Here is a 21,143-nt window from a genome sequence, read left to right as displayed (position 1 = left end):
GAACTAGATCTAGATCTGGGTGGCAACAAGAGCCAGTACCAGAGGAATTAAACTTCAATTGCCTATCCTATAAATAAACACATTGCAGGAACAAGTTTTCTCAAAACTTAATAGCTATTTAAAGAAGAGCTCTGAGGGACAAAAGTTGTTTTTATCTTTGCTTGCATGAGAGGTTTGACATGAAATGATGTGATAGTAGGAACTGTGTCAGTTTGTACAATGAAATGCTAATCTATCATGTAGACCTTCTCCCAAGTGGTTGGGTTGAGAAGAGTGGGGACCTTTATTCTCTTTGCACGTTCAGGTCTGGCAAGAGTAATTGGAATAGTATTTAGAGGTGTTGTGGAAATATGACTTTATAAAGCAAATTATCTCATTACTTCTCCCCTTGTTCCATAACTAGCATAATTAATATCCAAATGTTCCTTAAGATTAGTTTTATTTCCTGCTCAGCTAGTTGACAGACACTGGTGAGATCTGAATTCACAGCAGGCTAGAGCAGATGGCTACCTTCGCTAACAGATTACTGCATCAAGGCATACAAACTCTCCTGCTCTGTCTCAATAAACTTCAACACATGGTTTATAAAGTGAACATAATAGAAGAAATCCATGATGTCTATAATGGGAATCATATTACCACACTACTTAAAACACTATGAGAATTGCCTGAGCAGTTATTGTATACTTGTGCTGATCTTCAAATCTTATTAGGCAGGAAAGCATTGTCTGGAAAATTATTCATCCTCTTTTCTATATTGCTTCCACTCCATTATTTTTTTATTGAACTAATTTAAGGGAGATTTCAAATACATCTAGCTTCTGTTTAACCTCCAGCAAACATATGAATGTGTTCACAGTGATTTGATGGTTATTTATTTGTTTTGGATCTTTTACATAAAAAAAAATGTCTCTGCTAAACTTCTATGCCAGCAAGTTCATGATGAAACTGCTGTACTCTCAACTAAAAAATGCATCCAAACAGAGCTGTTGTTTCAGAAAAAGAAAAGTCATTGCAAAATCATGCATAAATGTCCTACACAGCAGAAAAGCTTGATTGTTTGAGATGATAAATTGCAAGTAAAATTTGCCTAGAACAGTTGTTTTAAAGTGCCTCATACAGGAGACCAAGACTCTTTGGAGTGTAGCAGCTTCAAATGATGACCTAGTATCTTTTAAGATAGATGTTATTTCTAGAATAGTGCATAATTATTTGCTACATAAATAAATACAAAATGTGAGTTCCTCTGTGCCTGAAATTTACTGATATTGCAAGTATTATTTTGGAGAGGGTCATTCTATAATTCCTCATGTTTTTTGTAAACATTCAGCATAAATTTACTCTCTGTGAAGTTCCCATTGTTAGAATGAGGTAGGAGTGCCTTGGAACAAGGCACAGAGTGATTTATGGCTCTGTAACATGGAGGGGGAGTCCTAATTCTTGTAAAACCTGGTCTTGTTTCCTGATGAGCTCTACCATCTCACTGCTTTCCTGAGGACAATAGAGAAATCAGTTGAGGTGCCTTGAGTAGAGTTCTGTGCAATTGCTAACCCTCTCGTCTACCCTTTCCCTTAGTTCAATCTGTTACATTCACTGTTGGCTCCCTTTGAGCTTAAGATCTAGGTTTTGCCTTGCTCTTTCTGAGCTATGTCTCTGTATGAGAGAGAGGACTACAGCCTCTTGTGGGATACTGTGAGCTAATGGGAATCTTCTGTTAGTGTTGTGGAGAACAGTGGGAATACCACAATGTCAGTGGAACCTAGAGGTTCCTTTGTAGCTGATTTTAAGGAGACAGATGCAATTTCCAGTTTTAAAGAGTAAAGGAAGGGGTTTTTTTTTAATTTTGAAGTATAAAAAACTGAAGATAATTTCTGTTCATGCACCTGACATATATTCCTATATAATTAACTAGTTAATGTATTTCCACATGCAGTAATGTTTTCTTAGGATGTGAAGCAGAGGAGGTGCAGAAGATGCATAGCAGCTAAAGATTTTTAGATGCTGTTTGCCTGACTGAATAGTACTGACAACAGTGAATACTTCATGTAGTGCTAGGATTTACATGGTCTGCTTAGAATTGCATGGTGTCTACTCTGTCAAATACAAATACATGTTGGGTTATTGTGTTGTTGTTTTTATCACAGATTTGCCCTCAGCAAACTTAAGCAATTACAACATCACCGTGGTGGAAGGAAAGAGCATTACGTTGTACTGTGATACTACTGGTGGGCCACCCCCAAATGTATCCTGGGTGGTAACTAATCTTGTTTCAAACCATGAGGTAAGGTTAATATTCAAACATGTGACAATTCAGGTGACACCTGCTGAAGGATGGAATGAAGGTGCATGTGCAGCTCTGACTAACTTTCTATTAAGAGATGAAATAGAAATTTAATGTTGGGATTACATTTATCTTCTAGTTACTTTCAATCCAGGGAGATTGTGGGATTGCTTTTGGGGAATGGCAGATATTTGTTTCTCAAGATTCTCATTTGCACTCTGTTTTTTAAGATGTTTGCTTGTAAATGAGAGTAATGTAAATTTTTGGAAGTAAAGTGAATTGGAATACTGAAACACAAAGGCTTTCTTACTATCACTGATACAGAGAGTAAATTCAATCTATATGGATTGTGAAAAAAAACCTTGCATCTGTAATTTTATTATATTTTCATTTCATAATTTGGTGTGTTGGAATTTGGCTGTAAATATTTTGTTGCTTGTTTAATTTTTCTTTAACACACTTAGCAGCAACAGAAAACCTTGAAATTGAAGATTTTATTTAAAAGACTGTCAGGTTGGTTTTGCTCTGGTTTGTTTTTTTTTTTTTTTAAAGATGTATGATTATATCTCCTAATTGAAATCATTTAGGTGGGGTAGTTTTGTTTTCTGGGTTCTTTATATTTTTTGTTTTTGTAGCCTGTGTGCTGCTTAAATCCTTTCTGATGGAAATATTGAAAAAGGAGAGGCATATAAGCAGCTGCTGACCTCATAAATTGCTATTGTTTCACAATAGGAAAAACCCATGTTTATTACAATTTTATGGTATTTGCTTTCCTACACTGCCTAAAGCTTCTTGGCCTGTACAAGGTGTGGGAAGTGTATGGAGACAGGACTTCTTGGGTCTCATAGTTTTTATATTTTCTTTCTGAAGTTCATGATATTAGGCTAGTATAGAATTTAAGTAGTCTGTCTTTCATTCCAGTGTAAGTAAGAGCTCTGCAGAGCTCTAGTTATATTTTTAAAATTTTCTCTGATCTTTAAAAATCCCTAAAGGCATCAAGGCATCAGTCATCATAGAGAACAAGAAATTAAAACAATTTGTGGAACCTCTGCCAAGTAGAGCTCTTTTTAAAATTTTTTGAAAAATTTTAATTCAGGGAGCCAAAACAAATGTGGGACTCTGTTCAAAAAGTGAGATCACCTAATTTTTTTAACCCTCCTATCTTTGAGATGCCATGGTCAGTTTGCTTCATGTTTTCCATGAGAATTCCGTCCTGGCATAACTTTGTCATGCTATTGTAGAGGGGCTTACGATACAGGCTGACTACAACCTTAGCCATGGAGCACAGCAGTGTTTTCAGCAGCAGAAGAGCATGAGTCTTTTAGATCTTATTTGCCATTCCCAACTATCTTTGTCTATGAGTTGCTTTTGGTTTCTTTTCTTTCACTTCCATATCTCAGTTTCTGCCTTTTCTTCATCTTGTATGCTTATTTTCACTGTTTTCTCTCCCCTGTTTTAAAAGAGGGTTAAGGTTAAAACTAGTTTCTGGTTCTGCAAAACTAACCCTTATGTCCTGGGTTTCTGTGCTGATGGATAGTTTGACTGATGTTGTTTAGATTTTTCCTCTAGATTTCAGCCCTGAGTCTGTGTTTCAGCCCCTCTGCCTTCAGTCCAGCTTTGAGCACTGCTAACCTCTGAAAACTGCAAAATAAGAAAATGTGCAAAGGGGTGTTAGCTTTTCCAACTGCCTCCCCTTCTGTCACACTGAAATCGAAGGGATATTGAATTCAAGTGCAGTTAGGGTGTCATCTCAAGGGTCAAAATTCTGTTTGTGCAGGACTCTGTGCAGGAGTGTTCCCACATATTCCTGTTGAGTGCCACCTAAAGTTGCTGTGGTTTTACAATTGTAGTGGGTTATTTGTTTCTGTTGTCTGTAACACTGACAGTGTACCTCAAAAGCAGTTTAAAAAATTGTCATAGTTATTTATTTTTGGAGTGTTCTTTGGTTCCTCTCCAGTTTAAAAAAATAATCTCTTTATGAAAAATTCAAGTATAGAAATAATATTTATTTGGAGGTCATACGGAGGGCCTGATTTATTAATACCAGAGTAACAACTAGCTTTGCTAGTGCTTTTTGTGTGGAGGGTGTAATTTAGCCATATTTTCTTAACCAGCATGACATAACTGCATAGTCAGTATGTCATCTAAGGCTGTAGATAGACACAGAGCTTTCTAAAAATCATAAGAATCAAGATTTAAAAAAAATCTGCAATATTACCTTAATTTGCTTGTTCTTAAACTCATAAAAGAGTACTTAAGCAAAAGTTTAGGTAGTAGAAGGTATGCAGATTCTTGTGGAAGGTTTCTTGAGAAAATAAAGCTTTCAAAATAAATTTGGTTAAGGAGATAGAAAACATGTCAAGATACAGTAGAGATCAGAAGGCAACAGTGGAAGAGAGATCAAGCATAAATTTAAAGAAAAGAGAGAAAAGGATGAATAAAGCAAGGATTGAACAGAATATAGGCAGGAAGAAAATGTTTTAGAGAACAGACAGAGATAGAACATAGGAAATCAGTCATGAAGTAGGAGAGAGGGATGAGCAAGGGTATATGATTAGAGGAAAAAAAATTCAGTAGAGGGGATAAAGTGGCAAAAAAAGGCACAGACTGAAAGTGACAAGAGAAGAAACATGGTTGAGTGCAATGTTGGTAGCACGACTTTGCAGTTTTGAATCTGCTGCCACTGACTGTTAGAATTTGTTCTCTATGTTCTTTATGTCTGTTTGGATAACACTCTAAAATAAGGCTTTGATTAATTGTGGACAGATACAGCTAAAAGGAAGGGAAAATGAAAAATTCCATTAAGCTGTGGTCAGTAATTCCCCCCCTCTCATTTGTTCCTAACACTATGGTTGACACATAGGTGTTTTTATGATTATTTTTAGACTGACACAAATAAGAACCCTGCCTCTCTCACCATCAAGAATGTTTCATCAATGGACAGTGGACTGGAGATTTCCTGTGTAGCAGAGAACATTGTGGGAGAGGACCAAGTCTCTGCTGAGCTTACAGTATTCTGTACGTATGTGGGCCTTCATACAGACCTGGAGGCCAAACGGCCTTGGCAGGAACTGTTTTGGGTATTTTTTGGACCTTCAGGCTATTGAAATGAAAACCCTTAAGGCATGTGAACCATGTACTGCAGTTAATGCTAGGAGTAACCCAGTCAGCCATTGTTACATTTTTTTTTTCAGCTCTGTATTCTGCAAAAAATGTATTTTGACTGCTTTGCCTTTCAGTTGAAAGAATCTGTAAGCAAAGGTCTGAAACCCTGAATACTGAATGACACTGTCAGTGTGGGAAGGTTTGTAATGGTGTGTATGTACATGCACAGTGTCTTAGGTATTGCAAAGTGTGAATGCATTAAAAGGCTAGTAGAATTATACTATTATGATACTACACTACACATGTTTTAAGTTCTTATTACCTAAAACTGCAGCTGCTTTGTTCAGTGTTTGTATGGCCAGATGTAAATTTATTTGTCATAGCTTTGAATAGTACACTTATTTCTCAGGGCCAAAGAAGGGAGGAGGGGCATATAGTGTAGAGAAGCACTGGTTTCCTAGATCTAAGCTTCAGGCTGAATTCATTTTGAATTAACTATACAGCATGTTTTCACAAGTTGCAATCCTCTGTTAAATTGAAGATGGGAATGGAACACTTCGTAGATGGTAAATTTTGCTCAGCATGTGCTTATGACAGAGTAAACTATAAATAACACTATAGATGTAGGTTTGTAGGTTGAAACTGGGTAAGTAATAACTATAGGAACGAACATAAACTAGAAATGTTTGAAGAATATAAATGAGATTCTGATTGGCACTGTTATGAGTGATAAAAGGGAGTGTAACTAGAAGAACTTGGATGTAATTAAGAATAAATATAAAAGGAAGTAATGGGCAAGATGTTGGAATAATCTCTTGAGGGAAACAGAAGAGGTCTGTAAACTTGAGGCATTTAGCAGGTTTGTACAAAGATGAGAATATGTATAGTAGAGAACTATTTTTCCTTGACAGAAGAATCCAGAGAATTAAGTAATCTGTTTTGTCTTTGATTCTGTTAAGAAAATAATCTGTAAATTTGGATTCCTAGCTGAGTGTCTTTCCAGTAGTATTTGCTTTTGGCCAATTTTAAATATTTTCAAAACTATTGTCTTCCTTCAGCTCTTGTGCACAATTTTTATAGCAGAGTAAAGCTAAAATGTCTCTCTCCTCCTTCTAAGTGCTCCAGTAACTGAAGCTCCTACACTTTACACATTTTAAGTGCTTTAACATGTTTTCAGTCTTTGAAACTAGTTTGTTTTATTTATTTCTAAAGAGTGGCTTCTATTCAGTTCAGCATAATACTCTAGACAGAGCAAGTATGTTCCTGTGTGAGTATCCTTCAAATAGGTGCCATTCCATCTAGTAGCATACTTTTGTACTGATGAATGAAAAGTACTTCCATGAGAACTTGGGACGCAGGAAGGGAGGGAGGCAGGAAGAGAGGGAAGGGAGGAAGGACATAGTCAGAATATTCTGATGTTCTTCACTCTTTTTTCCAATATAGTTGCACCAAATATCACATTTATCGAGTCTCCAACCCCTGACCACCACTGGTGTATTCCATTCACTGTGAAAGGGAACCCTAAACCCACATTGCAGTGGTTCTATGAAGGAGCTGTACTGAATGAGTCTGAATACATCTGTACTAAGATACATGTTATCAATCAAAGTGAATACCATGGCTGCCTTCAGCTGGACAATCCTACACACCTGAATAATGGTGCTTATACCTTACTGGCAAAGAATGACTATGGAGAAGATGAAAAACGGGTTGATGCTCATTTCATGTCAGTGCCTGGAGATGGTGAGTATATTTTTTTTTTTAAATGCTAATAATTGCAAATTGACGGAAGTGGTGAAATAGTGCTTTTGGCCAGTTTAACTATTTTGGAGAAAGGGGATTTTTTTAGAACTTTTTTTTCTCTGAATGAATGTCTTCAATATTACTTCTAAAATAATGTTTTTCTTGAGCATTTTCTTCTTTATTGCTTCTGAAGGAAGGTCATGCCAGCACTCTGTAAATCTTCCCTTTGAGTAACCATCCTCCCTGCCAGCCAAGGCTAATGAAAAGTTGCTATTTCTGAAGTTTTTCCAAGTCTCAGATCTTATCCTGAAAAGCACTGAGTGCCAATTCAGTCCCTCTGTAACTTGCTGTACTGCATATGAATGGAACTAGGCAGTGTGCTCAAGGATACAGAGGATGCTTGTGTGGCATCTAGTGCCTTGTTGCAAAATTGATAATGTGTTCAGGTGAGTTCATGATAATATGTTGATTTTAGGACATCAGAAGGAACTGGAGAGAAAACTAGTAACCCAGGGGCAGGATGGATAAGGGGTCTCAGATCTTAACAGGCACTTTTGTGTCCAGCTTCCATTTGTCTAGGTGACAGCTTGGCACCTACATTGCGAGGAGTATCAGTTCTCAAGATAGTTGTACCTTCAGTTGCTCTCAAGATTCCCCCTCACCCTTTCTAAACGCTATGTGGGCAGGCTCAAGGTGGACTAACTCACTGAATTGCAGGGACTGCTATAAGTAATTGATGTTCACTGTGGTTTGATCTTTTTTCCACATCTTCAATATATGAAGTGGCTCTAGTAACAGTCACTCTACATGCAAGCATACTGGAGCATGTGGAAGAAAACTCTGAGTGGACTTTGCACATTTGGAGTAGAAGTAGAAGTTGTGATCCTGTGCAGGTAATTGCACAGTTGTACCTCAAAATATGAGACTGTATGTATCTTTGTCTTTTTGACCATGTGATATAAATTGTTGCCTTCTTCTTGTTTAAACAGCAGTGTTCTCTTATGTTATCTGATAGAAAAAAAGGTGTGAATATTTAAATTGTCTTCCTGCATCCAGGCCACTGACCATAAAAATATAGTCTGTATTTCATTTTCCCCTTTCAGCTCCGTTTGCTGCAGGGAGAGAGAAAATAGGCGTTTTGCTTTCCCATCCTTAGAAGAAGATGAAGAGCTGATAAAACTGGGCTTTATTTTCTCATGCTGTGCTCACTCTCCTCTTTTTTCTCTGGAGTTTTTCCTTAAAGAGACTCATTACAGAAACAAGTTACTGGTGTCCCCTAATACTGCAATTTAATTGTTCACCAAAACAGTTCATACCATGGTTGTTCTGTGCATAGTGGAAGTTCTCTTACACCCTGATTATTTAATGTGAACCCACATTAATTTTCTAAGTGTACCAGCTACCTCTAATACATCAGGTGATTTTATCTTTTTTTTGGTCTTTGATCCAAATCTCTTGCCCTATTTTTCTTTTATGATTCTGTCCACAGTAAATAGAACTGTAGCTATCCTCTAATTCAGAAAAAAAAACCATTATTTATTTTTTTCCATCTCTTTTACATTCCTATAGAATGTAAGTCTACCAATATACAGTGTACTGGGTTCTTTAAGAATATCCCAAGATCTGTAGTGGAGTAAACCTCACTAAAAGAGTATAGAGGAAGTGGGACTCCATATAGACAGGATGTAACTGCATTAGAAATTAGTTCGTGCATAGTGTATGACACCAAACTAGTCTTAAAAATTAACAACAGGGGAAATAGCTTACCTACTTAGCCTCCTCAATACTCTTTTTAGTTTTCTCCTGCAAGAATCATGGAACTGAGCTTTAGAAAACATCACAACATTGTTGTCTCCTCCACTGAAGCTCGCATAAAAGCAAACGCATCGTATTAAAATTTTTGTTCTATACTATTGCTATTTAAAGCACTGTCAGCTTTTTCAAATCCTTTAAAGGCTTTTTCAGTACTGCCGTTACTGTGTAGTTCCTTCTTTTGGCCCACATACTGTACACTGAAGCATAAAGATTAAGGCCCACACCCTGGTATTATGTTCATTTTCACGTCTTCATGACTGAATTAAATATCAGTCCTGATGTCTCATGGGGTGGGGTACACTCGCTGAGATTTAAACTGATTCTCTGGTTATTGCATCACTTGAGCAAATGCTCTGAAGATTAAAAAAACCCAAACAAGAACCAAAAAAACCTTAAAAAATCAAATCCCCTCACCTCTAATCCATATGCCCACACAAAGTAAATGTTTTAAGCCTGAAGCATGTTCTACATCAATGGTGTAATAGTCCACTTTCAGAGTTGGATCAAACATGATGAAGATGTAATTTGTGCTAAGATGCTCCTAACTTTCAGCGTGCTTCTTGAAGAACTGTTTTTCACAGATCTGAAGATGCAGGCATAAAAGAGAGGAAAACATGTACCATATTGAGATTTCGATTGTGCTAATGATATTAATTTTGTAAATTAAGGATTTGTTTTAAATGTGAAGACCAGGAATAAAGAATTTTGTGTTTTACTAGCTGAATTTTTACTGTCTTAAGTCTGATAAAGTTATTGGTCTCCAGTTCTTGCTGAGAATGACTTGATTATTTGAGACTAACTGCTGTGAAGACTAAGCAAGAAATGGTCATGGTTTATTCTGGAGGCTGTTCTCACAGTTGATCCAAAATGGCTAGTGAAGGTGGGAGAGATTTTTACCAGTAATAGATACTTTTAATTAAGCATATTCATCTACTAACTCTCCATGTTAAAATTCAGCTGAAGGAGTCCAAGTCACATTTATCTTGTCAAAGTAAAACAATATGCTAAATATGCCTAAGAAGCAGCATATTGCTTGTGCAGCATAACATGTTTTTTTGCAGAAGTGTGTTTTTTGATTGAGTCTTTTGCTGCTGCTTTATTTTGAAAATGCCAAATTTATAAACAAAGAAGCAAACAATCCAAGTGCAGTTGATGTAGTTTGTAAAGATGAGTGAATAGGATAAGGTTTTTGGTAGCTCATTTACTTAACAACCTCTTCTAATGGGGGCCAAGACAATGGTTGACTTTCTGTATTTGGCCTAGAAAGTAATTGTGTGTTAATGTGCAAAAGGACTGTGGTGAAGTTTAATCCTGAAATAACTTCAACTGATGATTAAGTTGGTATATTTTTATGTGCTAAATAGGAAAAGTAATACTAAACAGAAATTTGGGGGTTGTCCACCATCTTGATTTTTGTAGCTGTATTTGAAGTGTTTAGTTATATAAAAGATATTTGAATGGAATTTATGATTTCTTATTTCATATGTCTGGGAAGAGTTAAGGGTTATACTAACCTTCTTAGTTTATCCCAATTCCAGTAAACAGAAACAAAAATGTTGACATTAACTCATAAATAAGGGACTGGGAATTATCTTCTTGTTTGGGGTTTAATTTCCACTTCAGATTACAGAAGATGAGTTAGAAATGCTGTTGCTGTTTTTCAGCAGTTGGAGGTTCTACACTTAGAAAACTGAAATAATGAACTTTTGTGGACAAAAACCTCTGGTCAGATTACTTGAGAATAGATAGGCTTTTTTCACTTGCTATTTATTTCTGCTGATTGACATGACAGTTCTCATGGGATCTATTGACATGTAACCCTAGATACTGAAATATCGTTCAGGGCATTTTAAAATATGTCTAATTTTCTGCTGCCATTCTACAAACAGGTTGCAACTGGTATTTTCAGCACAGGTTTTTGTGCTGTTAAAAATGGTGTTCTGCTGTTCACTGTGGCATTATGCCCGTGCAATATTAGTGCTATGGATTTACTGTATAGTGGTATAAACAGAATTCTGTTTATTGAAGCTGGATTCATCTTTACAGATTTCAATTATTTGTTAATTTTATTTCCAAACTTGCAAAAATGGAGAGAAAAATATGGAAGAGATAACTATAAGCCTACTACATAAGCTGTACTAGAGGTACATTATAACTCTGAATAAATATGTTCAAACACAACACAAGTATCTTGCAAAATGTGAATTACAGTTTACTAATTTCTGTGGCTGTTCTGAGCATTTTACTCATGTATGTGCTAAATACATGCAGTAAGTAGTTAGAAAAAGCTGCAAACAGGAACTAGTTAAATTTAGAGAAGTGTAGACTAGACAGGTATCCATTTGATACTGTGAAGTGCTGTTTCTGAGACATCTGACTCTTTCAGTAAGAGTTCTGCCTGTGATCAGCTGTGCAGCTGACTTCTTGGAAGAATCCTTTTACAGAGTGAATCAAGTGGTTCTATTTAAGTAATTTCTACCTGTAGCCCTTAACTTCCCTGCTCACAACTTAAAATTGTTTGCTTGCACAATGATGCAGTAGCATAATTTTTTTTTTCAATCAGGTAAAAATCATAGATTGTAAGGCTCTGTTAAATCTGCTACCACCTGAATTCAGGGAAAGTTTTACCTTTCATTTTTCAACAGGAATAGTTATTGTTACACTTACATACACACACACACACACACACATATATATACATATATTTATATATATGTTTATGTATATATAAATAGTGGTAGGGAGGACTTTGCATAGACTTAGTGACTTGTGCATACATGAAGCAAAATATTAACCTTTGGGAAAATTCTAAGATGGGTGTAAATGTAATTAATAAACAACCATTATTGATGTTGATTTGCATTTATGTAGATGCTTATGATTGCTGTGGCAAATAAAGTAAATTCTTAAAACTACTCCTAGAGAAATTTTTGTTCTTCCAGCATTTGCAATTTATTTACAAAGCTTTTCTTCCCTTTTTTTTCTCTCTTTTCCATGTACAGGTAGTGGCCCAATTTTGGATCCAGACGTTTATGGTATATATTTGATTTCTTTTTCTTTTAATAATAGAAATGAAGGAACAGGAACATTTAAAGTTCAAATATTAGGCTTGGTTAAGTTGAAATGTCACATAGAATAATACATACTTTGTGGTTTTGGTTCTTCTGTCTTATATTTAACATATGCAATGACATTATGATGTTTTACTTACTGTGCTGCTTTTGATTCACGTTAGGAGAAGCGTAAATCCACTGCTACAAATGGGTGCAGTTGATCCTGTAGGATGACAGCTGTGTGATGTAGTTCAAAGACATGAGATTCTGTGAACATTTTGGAGGCATTTCTTGGAGGAAAGAGAGTTTGTGATTTCTCTTTATACAACTTAATTTATTTTTTCAGGGATGATTCCATACTTGTTTTGCCTCCAAAAATGTACCCCTAAATCCCACTTAGAAATGAAGTTGGCACAAGTAAGTTTTCCTGTAGGCAATTTATTTTGCTCTGTCTGCTCATTTGTACCTTCCCTTAATCTCTCTTGCATAAGTAGACCATCAATTCAGTGGTAGCTGAGTGTGTGCCAGGAGATTTTGATGGCACAGTGTTCACATTAGTTTTTTAGTTAGGCAAAATGTACCAAGTAAAAGCCAGTGTGCACTGAAATAGAAGCAACTGTCTGGTTTTTAAAAATATTTCTGGAATACTTCTGGTGAGTAGAAAAGTTCATCTTACCCACCATGCACAGACAGCTTGAAGCTGGATCCTGTTTGGAGTACTTTTTGTTTGGATGAAATAGCCCATGACTCAGGTTACCTAAAGCTGATCTAAATGTTGTTGCTTTGATTCCATTCCATGTCATTAAACTTTAGCAAATGTGCAATTGAAGCATCAATTTGACTTCAAATGCTTAGAAACTCCAAAGGATAGCTTCCCCTCCCTCTCCCTCCAAAATCTTTACTTTGGAGAAGGAGAAGGAGGGGTTGGGAATAGGAAAGCCATGATGGTTTGCAAAGTTTCTTCATGTGTTGTGTTACGTGAGCTGTATGCATGAAGATTTTGATTCTGGGCTTTTTATCAAGGTCCTGATGCATGTGTATGGCTTTAGCCATGTAAGAGCTGTGTTTTGACTGACTTGGGTGGGTTTCTGCTGTGGTGTGTGCTTTGAGTTTTGTTAGCAGATCACAGTCTGTAAGACCTAGTTTTGGTGAAGGCAGCCTTCCTCTGTATTCCTGGCTGTCCTTTCTGCTGTTTGAAACTGCTGTCCTCGTGATGTGAGGTGATTCCCAAATGTTTTTGTTAGGTATTTTGAACACACAACAGAAATCAGAAGAGGTGATGAGGTGACATCAGGCTGCATGACATTGAGTTTGCCCCTGTCTGCATGGGACACTCCTTGCTGCAAGTGTGGAGCAGTTGCTTGTGCCTCTAGCTCACCTCTGTGGACCTCAGGAAATTAACTGAGAGAAATAAACCAACTCACATGGGTTTGAACAGGACACTGAGTGTAAAGCCAGCTCTTTTGGCTCTGAGTTCATGTTTTCATGTCATGATGCCTCTTCTAATGTGGTTGTGAACATGAGAGAGACAACCTGGCTCATATCTGCCAGAGTGCAGAATGACTGTGCAGAGTGCGCCCCCCCTCCCGGTGCTGATGTGTCTGTGCTGTTGTGTTTTTCCCATGCACCTTGCTTGTGAAATGGCTGTAAAATACTTGCCACCATCAGTAGGGGATCACCGCAGCTGTTATTAGTCACTGGTGGCTGCATGAGATACAGAGCACCAGAGAACCTGGCCCTAAAGCAATATGAGCCTTATCTAGCATGAGTCAAAAGGTGTGACCCTGTCTGTAAGAGTGCTCCATGTCTATGTCAGGATTTCATAGAGAAATGAACAGGAATTTGTTTAATTCAAATCGTCTGGCTTGGGCTGGATAGCTGTCGTGTGTATTTTCCTTGCCTGATCCACCCATTTCAAGGGGCTTTGAAGATCTGGCAATACCTCAAATGCAAATGATTCGCAGTTAGACAGCAAGCAATGTCAGCATACCACCAGTATACCAATGTAGCCTCCCTTAGCTCTTGCCCATTTTAATATAGAAGTGCAGAGGATTCACAGACCAGACCAGTGGTTCTCATTAGCCCTCCAGGGTGTGATTTCCAGTGGTTATAACAGGCTTGAGTATAAACAGAACTACAAATAGCACCAGCTGTTATTTTCAAGTGAAATTGGGAGCAAAAAATTTCCTTCTTCAAAATTTGTTTTACAAAGTCAAAGCAGAAAGGCTCTAAATATTTGTTTTATATGTTAGTTTTATAAAACAATAATAAATATATGGTTGATCAAAACCATCTTTGTGAAAATTTCCCCAGTTAAATGAAAAGAAAGCCCATTTTTTTTAGGCTGAAGTACTTGTTACAAAGCAGGCTTTTGCCTTCAAGTAATGAAATAGAAGCCTCCTCGTCTGCTCTGGCAAAGGATATACTCAAAGTGACAGATGGTCAGCAAAGAACCTTGTCTTAAAGTCCAGGCTGCCTGTGCAGGTGAGCCATTCAGGCAACTATTGTGCTTACCTGGATGAGCAAGGAATGCTGTTCATCCTCTTGTTGCTGCTGCTCTAACCTTGCTGCATGGTAAGCTATGCACACACAGATACAATGCAGAGTTGGAGAATTCAAATGGTTAAAGATCAGGGAATTAATTTTTTTCTCTTGAAACTCTGTATATTTAATATGTATTTTGTCTTGAAAGAGTCCTGTCCTTTGGCATGCATAGTTTAGAGCCCAAATGGACTATGTGAGTTGTTTAGACATCCTGACTGTGCTGACTGTAGCACTGGTGCCAGAGGTAGCTGACAGCTTCCTGTACTAAAAAAAAAAAAATAAAAATGCAGCCTGCAAGTGCTTTGCAGAAAGCAAATGTGTCCTTGCATGCCTGAAGATCAAAAGCCCAGTGCAACTTCTTACTAACACTGCCAGCTGAGCTCTCCAAATTGGCCTTGGGAGCTAAAGGAGAATAGTGCTTAGGTGCAAGCCCTCCCTGTTCTTGCTCAGCTGGAGCTCCATGCTCAGAAATGCTCCTACCACTGTAGATTGCAAGAGCTTTTTCAAGTTCATATTTGAGATTTCAGGCAGGCTTGTGCACTGATTTTAATCAAAACAAAAAAAATACCAATTTAATTGCAAACTTAAAGTATGATGCAGGAGATGTATTTTATAAGAGGTGCAGTAATTGCCCTTTGTTTCTTTCATCTGCGAACATTACAGGTGTGAAATTAAAATGTGTGTTCCTAGATATAATAAGAAAATAAATACATTTAAAAATTTATTTTAATGCATATTTATCTTACCTTCATATATATAACATTTAATTATTTTTCTCTCATTTGAATAATTTTTTCAGGAAATCGTGGACTGTAAATATCTGTATTTTATTTTGAAGTCCTTATAAATAATTAAGCCATGATCATTCTTGGTATGAAATAGTTCTGGTTTTGCCCCTGCAGCTATATCAGTGGAATTGTTTTGATAAATCAATCAAATTTCTTCATACCATCTCAGGCACTTTAAGTTTTAAAGGTTTATTTCTATGATAGCGATGTTAAACCTTAACCTTGATGCATATAACATGTTTTTTAAAAAAATTTATTAAATAAATGAAAACAGCTATTTCATATTAAATATTATTAAGATGGCTTGAAATCTATCTGCTGAGTGCTTTTCAGGAAAACAAAAGTGCTCAAGCTAATTTCTAAAACCCTCCTATATTTGACTGAGTACAGTGTTGGTGAAGTTTAGTGTAGAGGGCAGTCTTTCATTTTTGATGGGAAGTCAGTAGCACATAAAAATAGCTCTATGGATGGAGTTCTCATTTAACTCTAGTGTTTCCAATAAGGATTCACATTATGATGTAGATGGCTTCTTTCTTCGTGTTTGCCAGTCACAGCACATCTGTTCAGTTACATGTCACAGTGATTCCCTCCCAAAACATTCCAGTTTCTTTAGTAATTATGAGTTGTGTCCAAAGAGCTTAAATTCCCAAAGTTGATAGTTGCTTTACCATCTTACAGAGCAGAAATAATAAAGAAAACCATTTCTACATCAAAGTTATGATGTTATAAAAGCAACATTTTTTCCTTTCTAAAGAGTATGAAACCACACCTAATGATCTTGGAGATGCCACAAATAACAGTAATCAAATCACTTCAACGGATGTTTCCAACAAAGAGAATGAAGATAGTATCACTGTAAGTATATGCATTGTTTCCTGGTCTGTGATCTTTGTGGACTTTTTGGCTATATAACTTACAAAATTGCTGATGCTATAATAAGACTCTGGCCTATCAGAAAATATACTGTGTTGTGATCAAAACTCAGGAAAAAAAAGGATGAAAAATAAAATCAGTGCTCTTGTCTTTGCCCTATTTTGTTCTTGGATGAATGAATAACTTTTCTGTTTGAGTAAAACTGCTGTTTTACATCTTGCTTTTCTGAACAACTTGACTTCATATTTTAGCCTGAGACTTTGCATCCAATTTTTAGTCAAGGAGAGCAAATAATTTACAAAATGAAGACCTCCAAAGTAATTTGAAGACTGTTGGTTGAATATCCATCCTGGAGTCACCTCCATGTTAGAGAGGTGATGTGCTGCAATGAATTTTCAAAATCTAGCTGTATGTTTTAAGACATGATTTCATGTAGGTTTTTGATTAAATGACTTGTGATAGATTTTAGTACAAGTGGCTGAACTGATGGGCCTCCTCCTTTGCTGCATTGCCTCTCATGCTTTCCTGAATTGAAATGTTGGAAACTGATAGTGGGTTACCAGCCTGGTTGACATTGCAGCCTTCCTCTACCAGTGACTCTGTAAAGCAGCAAGAAGAGGAGAATGTCCAATCATGAACCAGAGAGCAGACTGTGAGTTGGGACAATGTGCTAAAAATCTGGAGGATCCAAGACAGTCTTGTCTCATCTGATAACAGAGTCATTGAACTGCCAAGGTGGTAAAGGTGGGACCTGTGGAAGTCCTCTGGTCCAAGCTCCCTGGATTAAAGCAGGGACAGTAGGTTCTTTATGGTTGTGCCCTCTCTTGTTTTGGTATTTCCAGTGATGAAACCTTCACAGCCACTCCAGTACTCAACCTGGAGTGTTCAACCATTCCCACAGCAAATTCTTTTTTTCCTATGTGCTGTTCTTATATGTTTTCTTGTAACATGCCACCCTGGAGAAGGGAAAAATGGTGATGTATATTCCCTCCTACCTGCCTTGAATGTGTAGGATGTTGAAGAAGTTCTCATAAGTGTTTGAAACTCTGTTCTCTGCGGAACAGAAGAAACCTCAACAAGTGTCTGTTTTCTGCACTCTGTGATCTGAGTGCAAATGTTTCCCAGTTGTAATCAAACTGTTTTCATAACTGGATTAATCTGAATGTATGCTGGATGTCTTTGAAGACATAAAAACAAAACAAAGAAACAGGTCTGATTGTGTCCTTTTTTTTTTTTTTTAGGTGTACGTTGTGGTGGGAATTGCAGCACTGGTGTGCACTGGCTTAGTAATAACCCTCATTATTCTGAAGTTTGGAAGACACTCTAAGTTTGGGATGAAAGGTAAGCACAGTTGGTTTTTCACCTTCTAGAATTCTTATGGGTTGTATGAGCTGAGAGTATAATCTGCTGAACTGGGAGCAGTCAAAATAGCTACATTAAATGCCAATACATTTAATATTTTGTTTATTCATCAGGTAAGTAAGGGGCAGAAGTAGATGTAGACAGAGTGTAGAATTTTGGATCAAACACTTCTACTTCTGTTTTCATGTTAGGACAAATACCATTACTCTGCCTTCTGCTGCAAAGCCCCCTGAGGCAATTCCTGGAGTAAAATATTTCTCAAGTCAGTGTAGGCAGGAAGAAGATAGGAAATGAAATTTATTCTGTTGCAAGTCTGATTGATGAGAATTTATGCTGTATGCAAGAGGTACTTTAGAAAACACTACAATGTCCCATTAAGGTGAAGGGGAAGAAATGACAAGAGCAGAAGGTGCATTTGCAGTGGATCTTTTCAAAGTGGTGCTTTCTGAGAGATGCATTTTCATGTGCTTCTTGGGGAGCAGCATCTGGAGAGACTCGCAAGTACTCATGTCCCTGTGGAAGTGGGATATCTCAGCTCTTCATTATTCATTTATTTATTTTACAGCCAGATGGAGATATGTATAACAGAGGGGTACCTGCAACAACTCCATTACTATATTCTTTTACTGGTATAATCAGTCTGTGTCTAATGATGTGGGTGAAATTGTATTAAAAAAAAAAAGAAAATTTAAAGAAAAGAAATTTAGAAAACCAACTTGCTGAGAGACCTAGAACATGCTTTGCTGAGTGCTAAAGGAGATGAGTGTTTGCTCTTAAGATATGTAGATGAGGGTCTGTGGAGAACATGGTAAGTAATCTTTTGGTAGACTCCTGTTAATCTCATCTCCTTCTTCTCCAATGAGCTGGTGACACAGTACCACTTGAATGCATATTTTTGTAATCCTTACATGCTCTTAATAAACGCTCTTTTTAGAGATATCTACCCTATACTTTGTGTCCCTGTATTCTGTTTAGAGTAGATTTCCTGGATTTTAGACTAGATTTCTGTTGTCAGTACAGATCAACTCCTGGGATAGTAATCTTGTCTCTCACCTCCTTCCTATGTGACAGAGTTTCTCCTGTTTGGGTAACATTAGAAAAGAAGAGTAATTGTGAAATATCCTGAATAGCAACATGAAGTCAGCAGGATTGAGCTTTAGCAGAAGGCTAGTTGGTGACTGAACAGTTCAGCCTAAATTCTATTTGTGTTCAATGTTTTCTGAATTGCCTTTAGAGAGCTGAAGTAGGTGGAAGTTGATTGAAAGAAACAGAGAAAATTGTTTGATGTTTGCTCTTTAAAGTTGAATACTTGTTAAGTTTTTCAAACTCTGCATTAAATATTTCAACACAACATTAATAAAGAAACTGGGAAATAAACCCTACACTGAGGGAAAATGCACAAAGTTATATTTTGTAATGTAGTGTTAAGTTACCTTCCAGGAAGCCAGTTGTTTTTCAGTATATTCTTTCAAAAATAGTGCTCTTGCCTAACCAGTAAGTTTGACCTGAGTAGCTCTTTGTTGCAAAATTGTCAATGTAGATAATATTTTAATAAGAATATGATTTCATGGAAATGACTATATGAAACTACAAAAAGGCAGTAACCTCATATGTACTTCTTATTTTATTTTTAGTGGTGAAATGTCACTATGAGTTACAAATTACTCTTGAGTCTTTAATGAGAGAGGAGTGACTTTCATGTGTCCTTTAAGAGGACCTCAAACTTCTTCAAAGCATGCATTCACACCTCAGATTCACCATTTGGATCTATCCACAGACCAAAATCCCAGAAAATCTCTCTCTTTATCATTACCAGTATGAGTGGATTTATATTAAAGCAGTTTTTAAACACTTGGGATTAGATACAATAGACACATAATACCTGGGCTAATAAGAAATATTGCCTGCTCTGAAAAGCCTGCAGTGCAAGTATATGTTGAGAATTGAAATATGAAGATAACTAACCTGGTGTATTTGAACATGAGGAAAATAAGGTGAGCATGATGAAAGGATTTTTTTCAGTCATTATTGATCAAATGTATCAGTATTGATACATTTAAATGTGTATTTTGGAATTTGCAAATAAAAGGGTTAAGTCAGCTGCCTGACAATTCTGAGGCATTCTATTTAATTCAGTCATAGCAAAATTAATCCAAATTTTGTGTCGAAACAGTGTGCTATAGTGGTAGTTTAATAGTCTCAGTAAGGAAATGGGAAGGAGCTAAATATCCAAATTTCCATGGAAAATATTTATAAAACAAGATTTTAAAATCCTCTCCAGAATTAATGATGTTTTTGCCTTCATAAGAAGTAACTTCCTAAGTTACATCAGGCAGAAATGCACAAAAGGCTTTGCTCCTTTTTTCTGTTATGTTCTGAGAGGACAACATGGTCATTCAGACACCCTGCCTTTAAATATCTATGCGCCCTTCTTCAGCAAGCAATTTGGAAGAAACAAAGTAACCATTAGGTAATTGGAATAGTCAAACTGTCACCAATGGTATTTTTCATGTAACCATTGGAAAAAAGTTCAATTGAAAATCAGAAAAAGAAAGTATGTAGGCTAGCATAACTGTGTGTTCTGTAGAAAATATCTTTATGTAAGGGATGACATTTTCATCTCATTTGGGTTCAGAGCAGGCATCTGCAGCTTCTGCAGACATTGTTTTATGCCTCCTACTTTTAAATGTCAGTCTATCCCATCTTTTACATGGGCATCATCTGCCCACTTCTTAGACTTGTGTCTTTTCTGAGTTGTTTTGTACTTACAGAGCTTGAGCATGGTTGGAATGTGGGGACTGACAGTGACTGAGTCCCCAGAAAGAGATGTGGAGCAGGCTGGTATGCCTGAGCTATGGCTGTGTCAGAGCTGCCCATACCTGGAAGCACTGCACATGCTGAGACTGCCACAGAGTTCCCCCTGATGTCTTTTTTCCAGTACTGAAATGGAGCAGAAAAGTGCCCACTCTCTGTGTTAGGGAGCACCATGTCCTCTTGGAACTTCCAGGTCTTTGGCAGTACAGCCCAATATGTCATCAGTATTTTGAAGAGTTGTATAAAAATAAATTATCCCTGGTTTTTTGCTTTTCTCTACTCATTTGGTATATCTAAGCTAAGAGAATAACTTGGGATATGGTCATTTTACTCAGCATTCCAAACTGTAGCAATAGTGAGTTTTTAAAGGTGAGGAGGACAAGCAAAGCACTCAGAAACATTTTGTTTGGGATGTTCCATATTCTGATTGAAGTTGGATTGTACTGTATGAAGCAGTTGTTTTAATTCTTGCCTTAATTTTTTTTACTCTGTCTTTCAGAGCTAGAGGAGATAGCAGTTTCTAATGATTGACATTGGGAACAGTATTAGTAAAGAACAGAACTGTGGTCTGTGCTAGAGGAGTCTTAAAATAGGTTTAGTACAAAAAACTCTCATATTGTGCTAGACTTCAGACTTCCATAGCAAAATTTCATCAGAATAACTGGTGAAACATAATTCTCTATTTCATTGCTTGTGTACATTTTAGACACCTTCTTATACAAGACCTTATACAGTGAAAACAGCTTTGTATGAAAATCTGTTTTT

At 36.8% G+C, this 21,143-nt stretch overlaps 1 protein-coding gene across 4 annotated transcripts in view; it reads left to right on the top strand.

The window, feature by feature from the left end:
* The window catches only part of NTRK2 (neurotrophic receptor tyrosine kinase 2), a 201,623-nt gene that overhangs the window by 39,359 nt on the left and 141,121 nt on the right, over positions 1-21,143 (top strand). For 3 of the 4 annotated variants that reach the window (XM_062514086.1, XM_062514085.1, XM_062514088.1), the window contains exons 6-11: positions 2,145-2,281; positions 5,167-5,299; positions 6,830-7,129; positions 11,947-11,979; positions 16,084-16,184; positions 17,444-17,543. In XM_062514086.1, the coding sequence (XP_062370070.1) occupies positions 2,145-2,281; positions 5,167-5,299; positions 6,830-7,129; positions 11,947-11,979; positions 16,084-16,184; positions 17,444-17,543 (804 nt within the window). The remainder of the gene's footprint in view (positions 1-2,144; positions 2,282-5,166; positions 5,300-6,829; positions 7,130-11,946; positions 11,980-16,083; positions 16,185-17,443; positions 17,544-21,143) is intronic. The other variant, XM_062514087.1, reaches the window with a different exon arrangement.

The sequence above is a fragment of the Cinclus cinclus genome, chromosome Z, assembly GCF_963662255.1.
Source record: "Cinclus cinclus chromosome Z, bCinCin1.1, whole genome shotgun sequence".
Lineage (NCBI taxonomy): Eukaryota > Metazoa > Chordata > Aves > Passeriformes > Cinclidae > Cinclus > Cinclus cinclus.
Note: the sequence above shows the minus strand (reverse complement) of the source record. Positions and strands in the feature narration are given on the sequence as shown.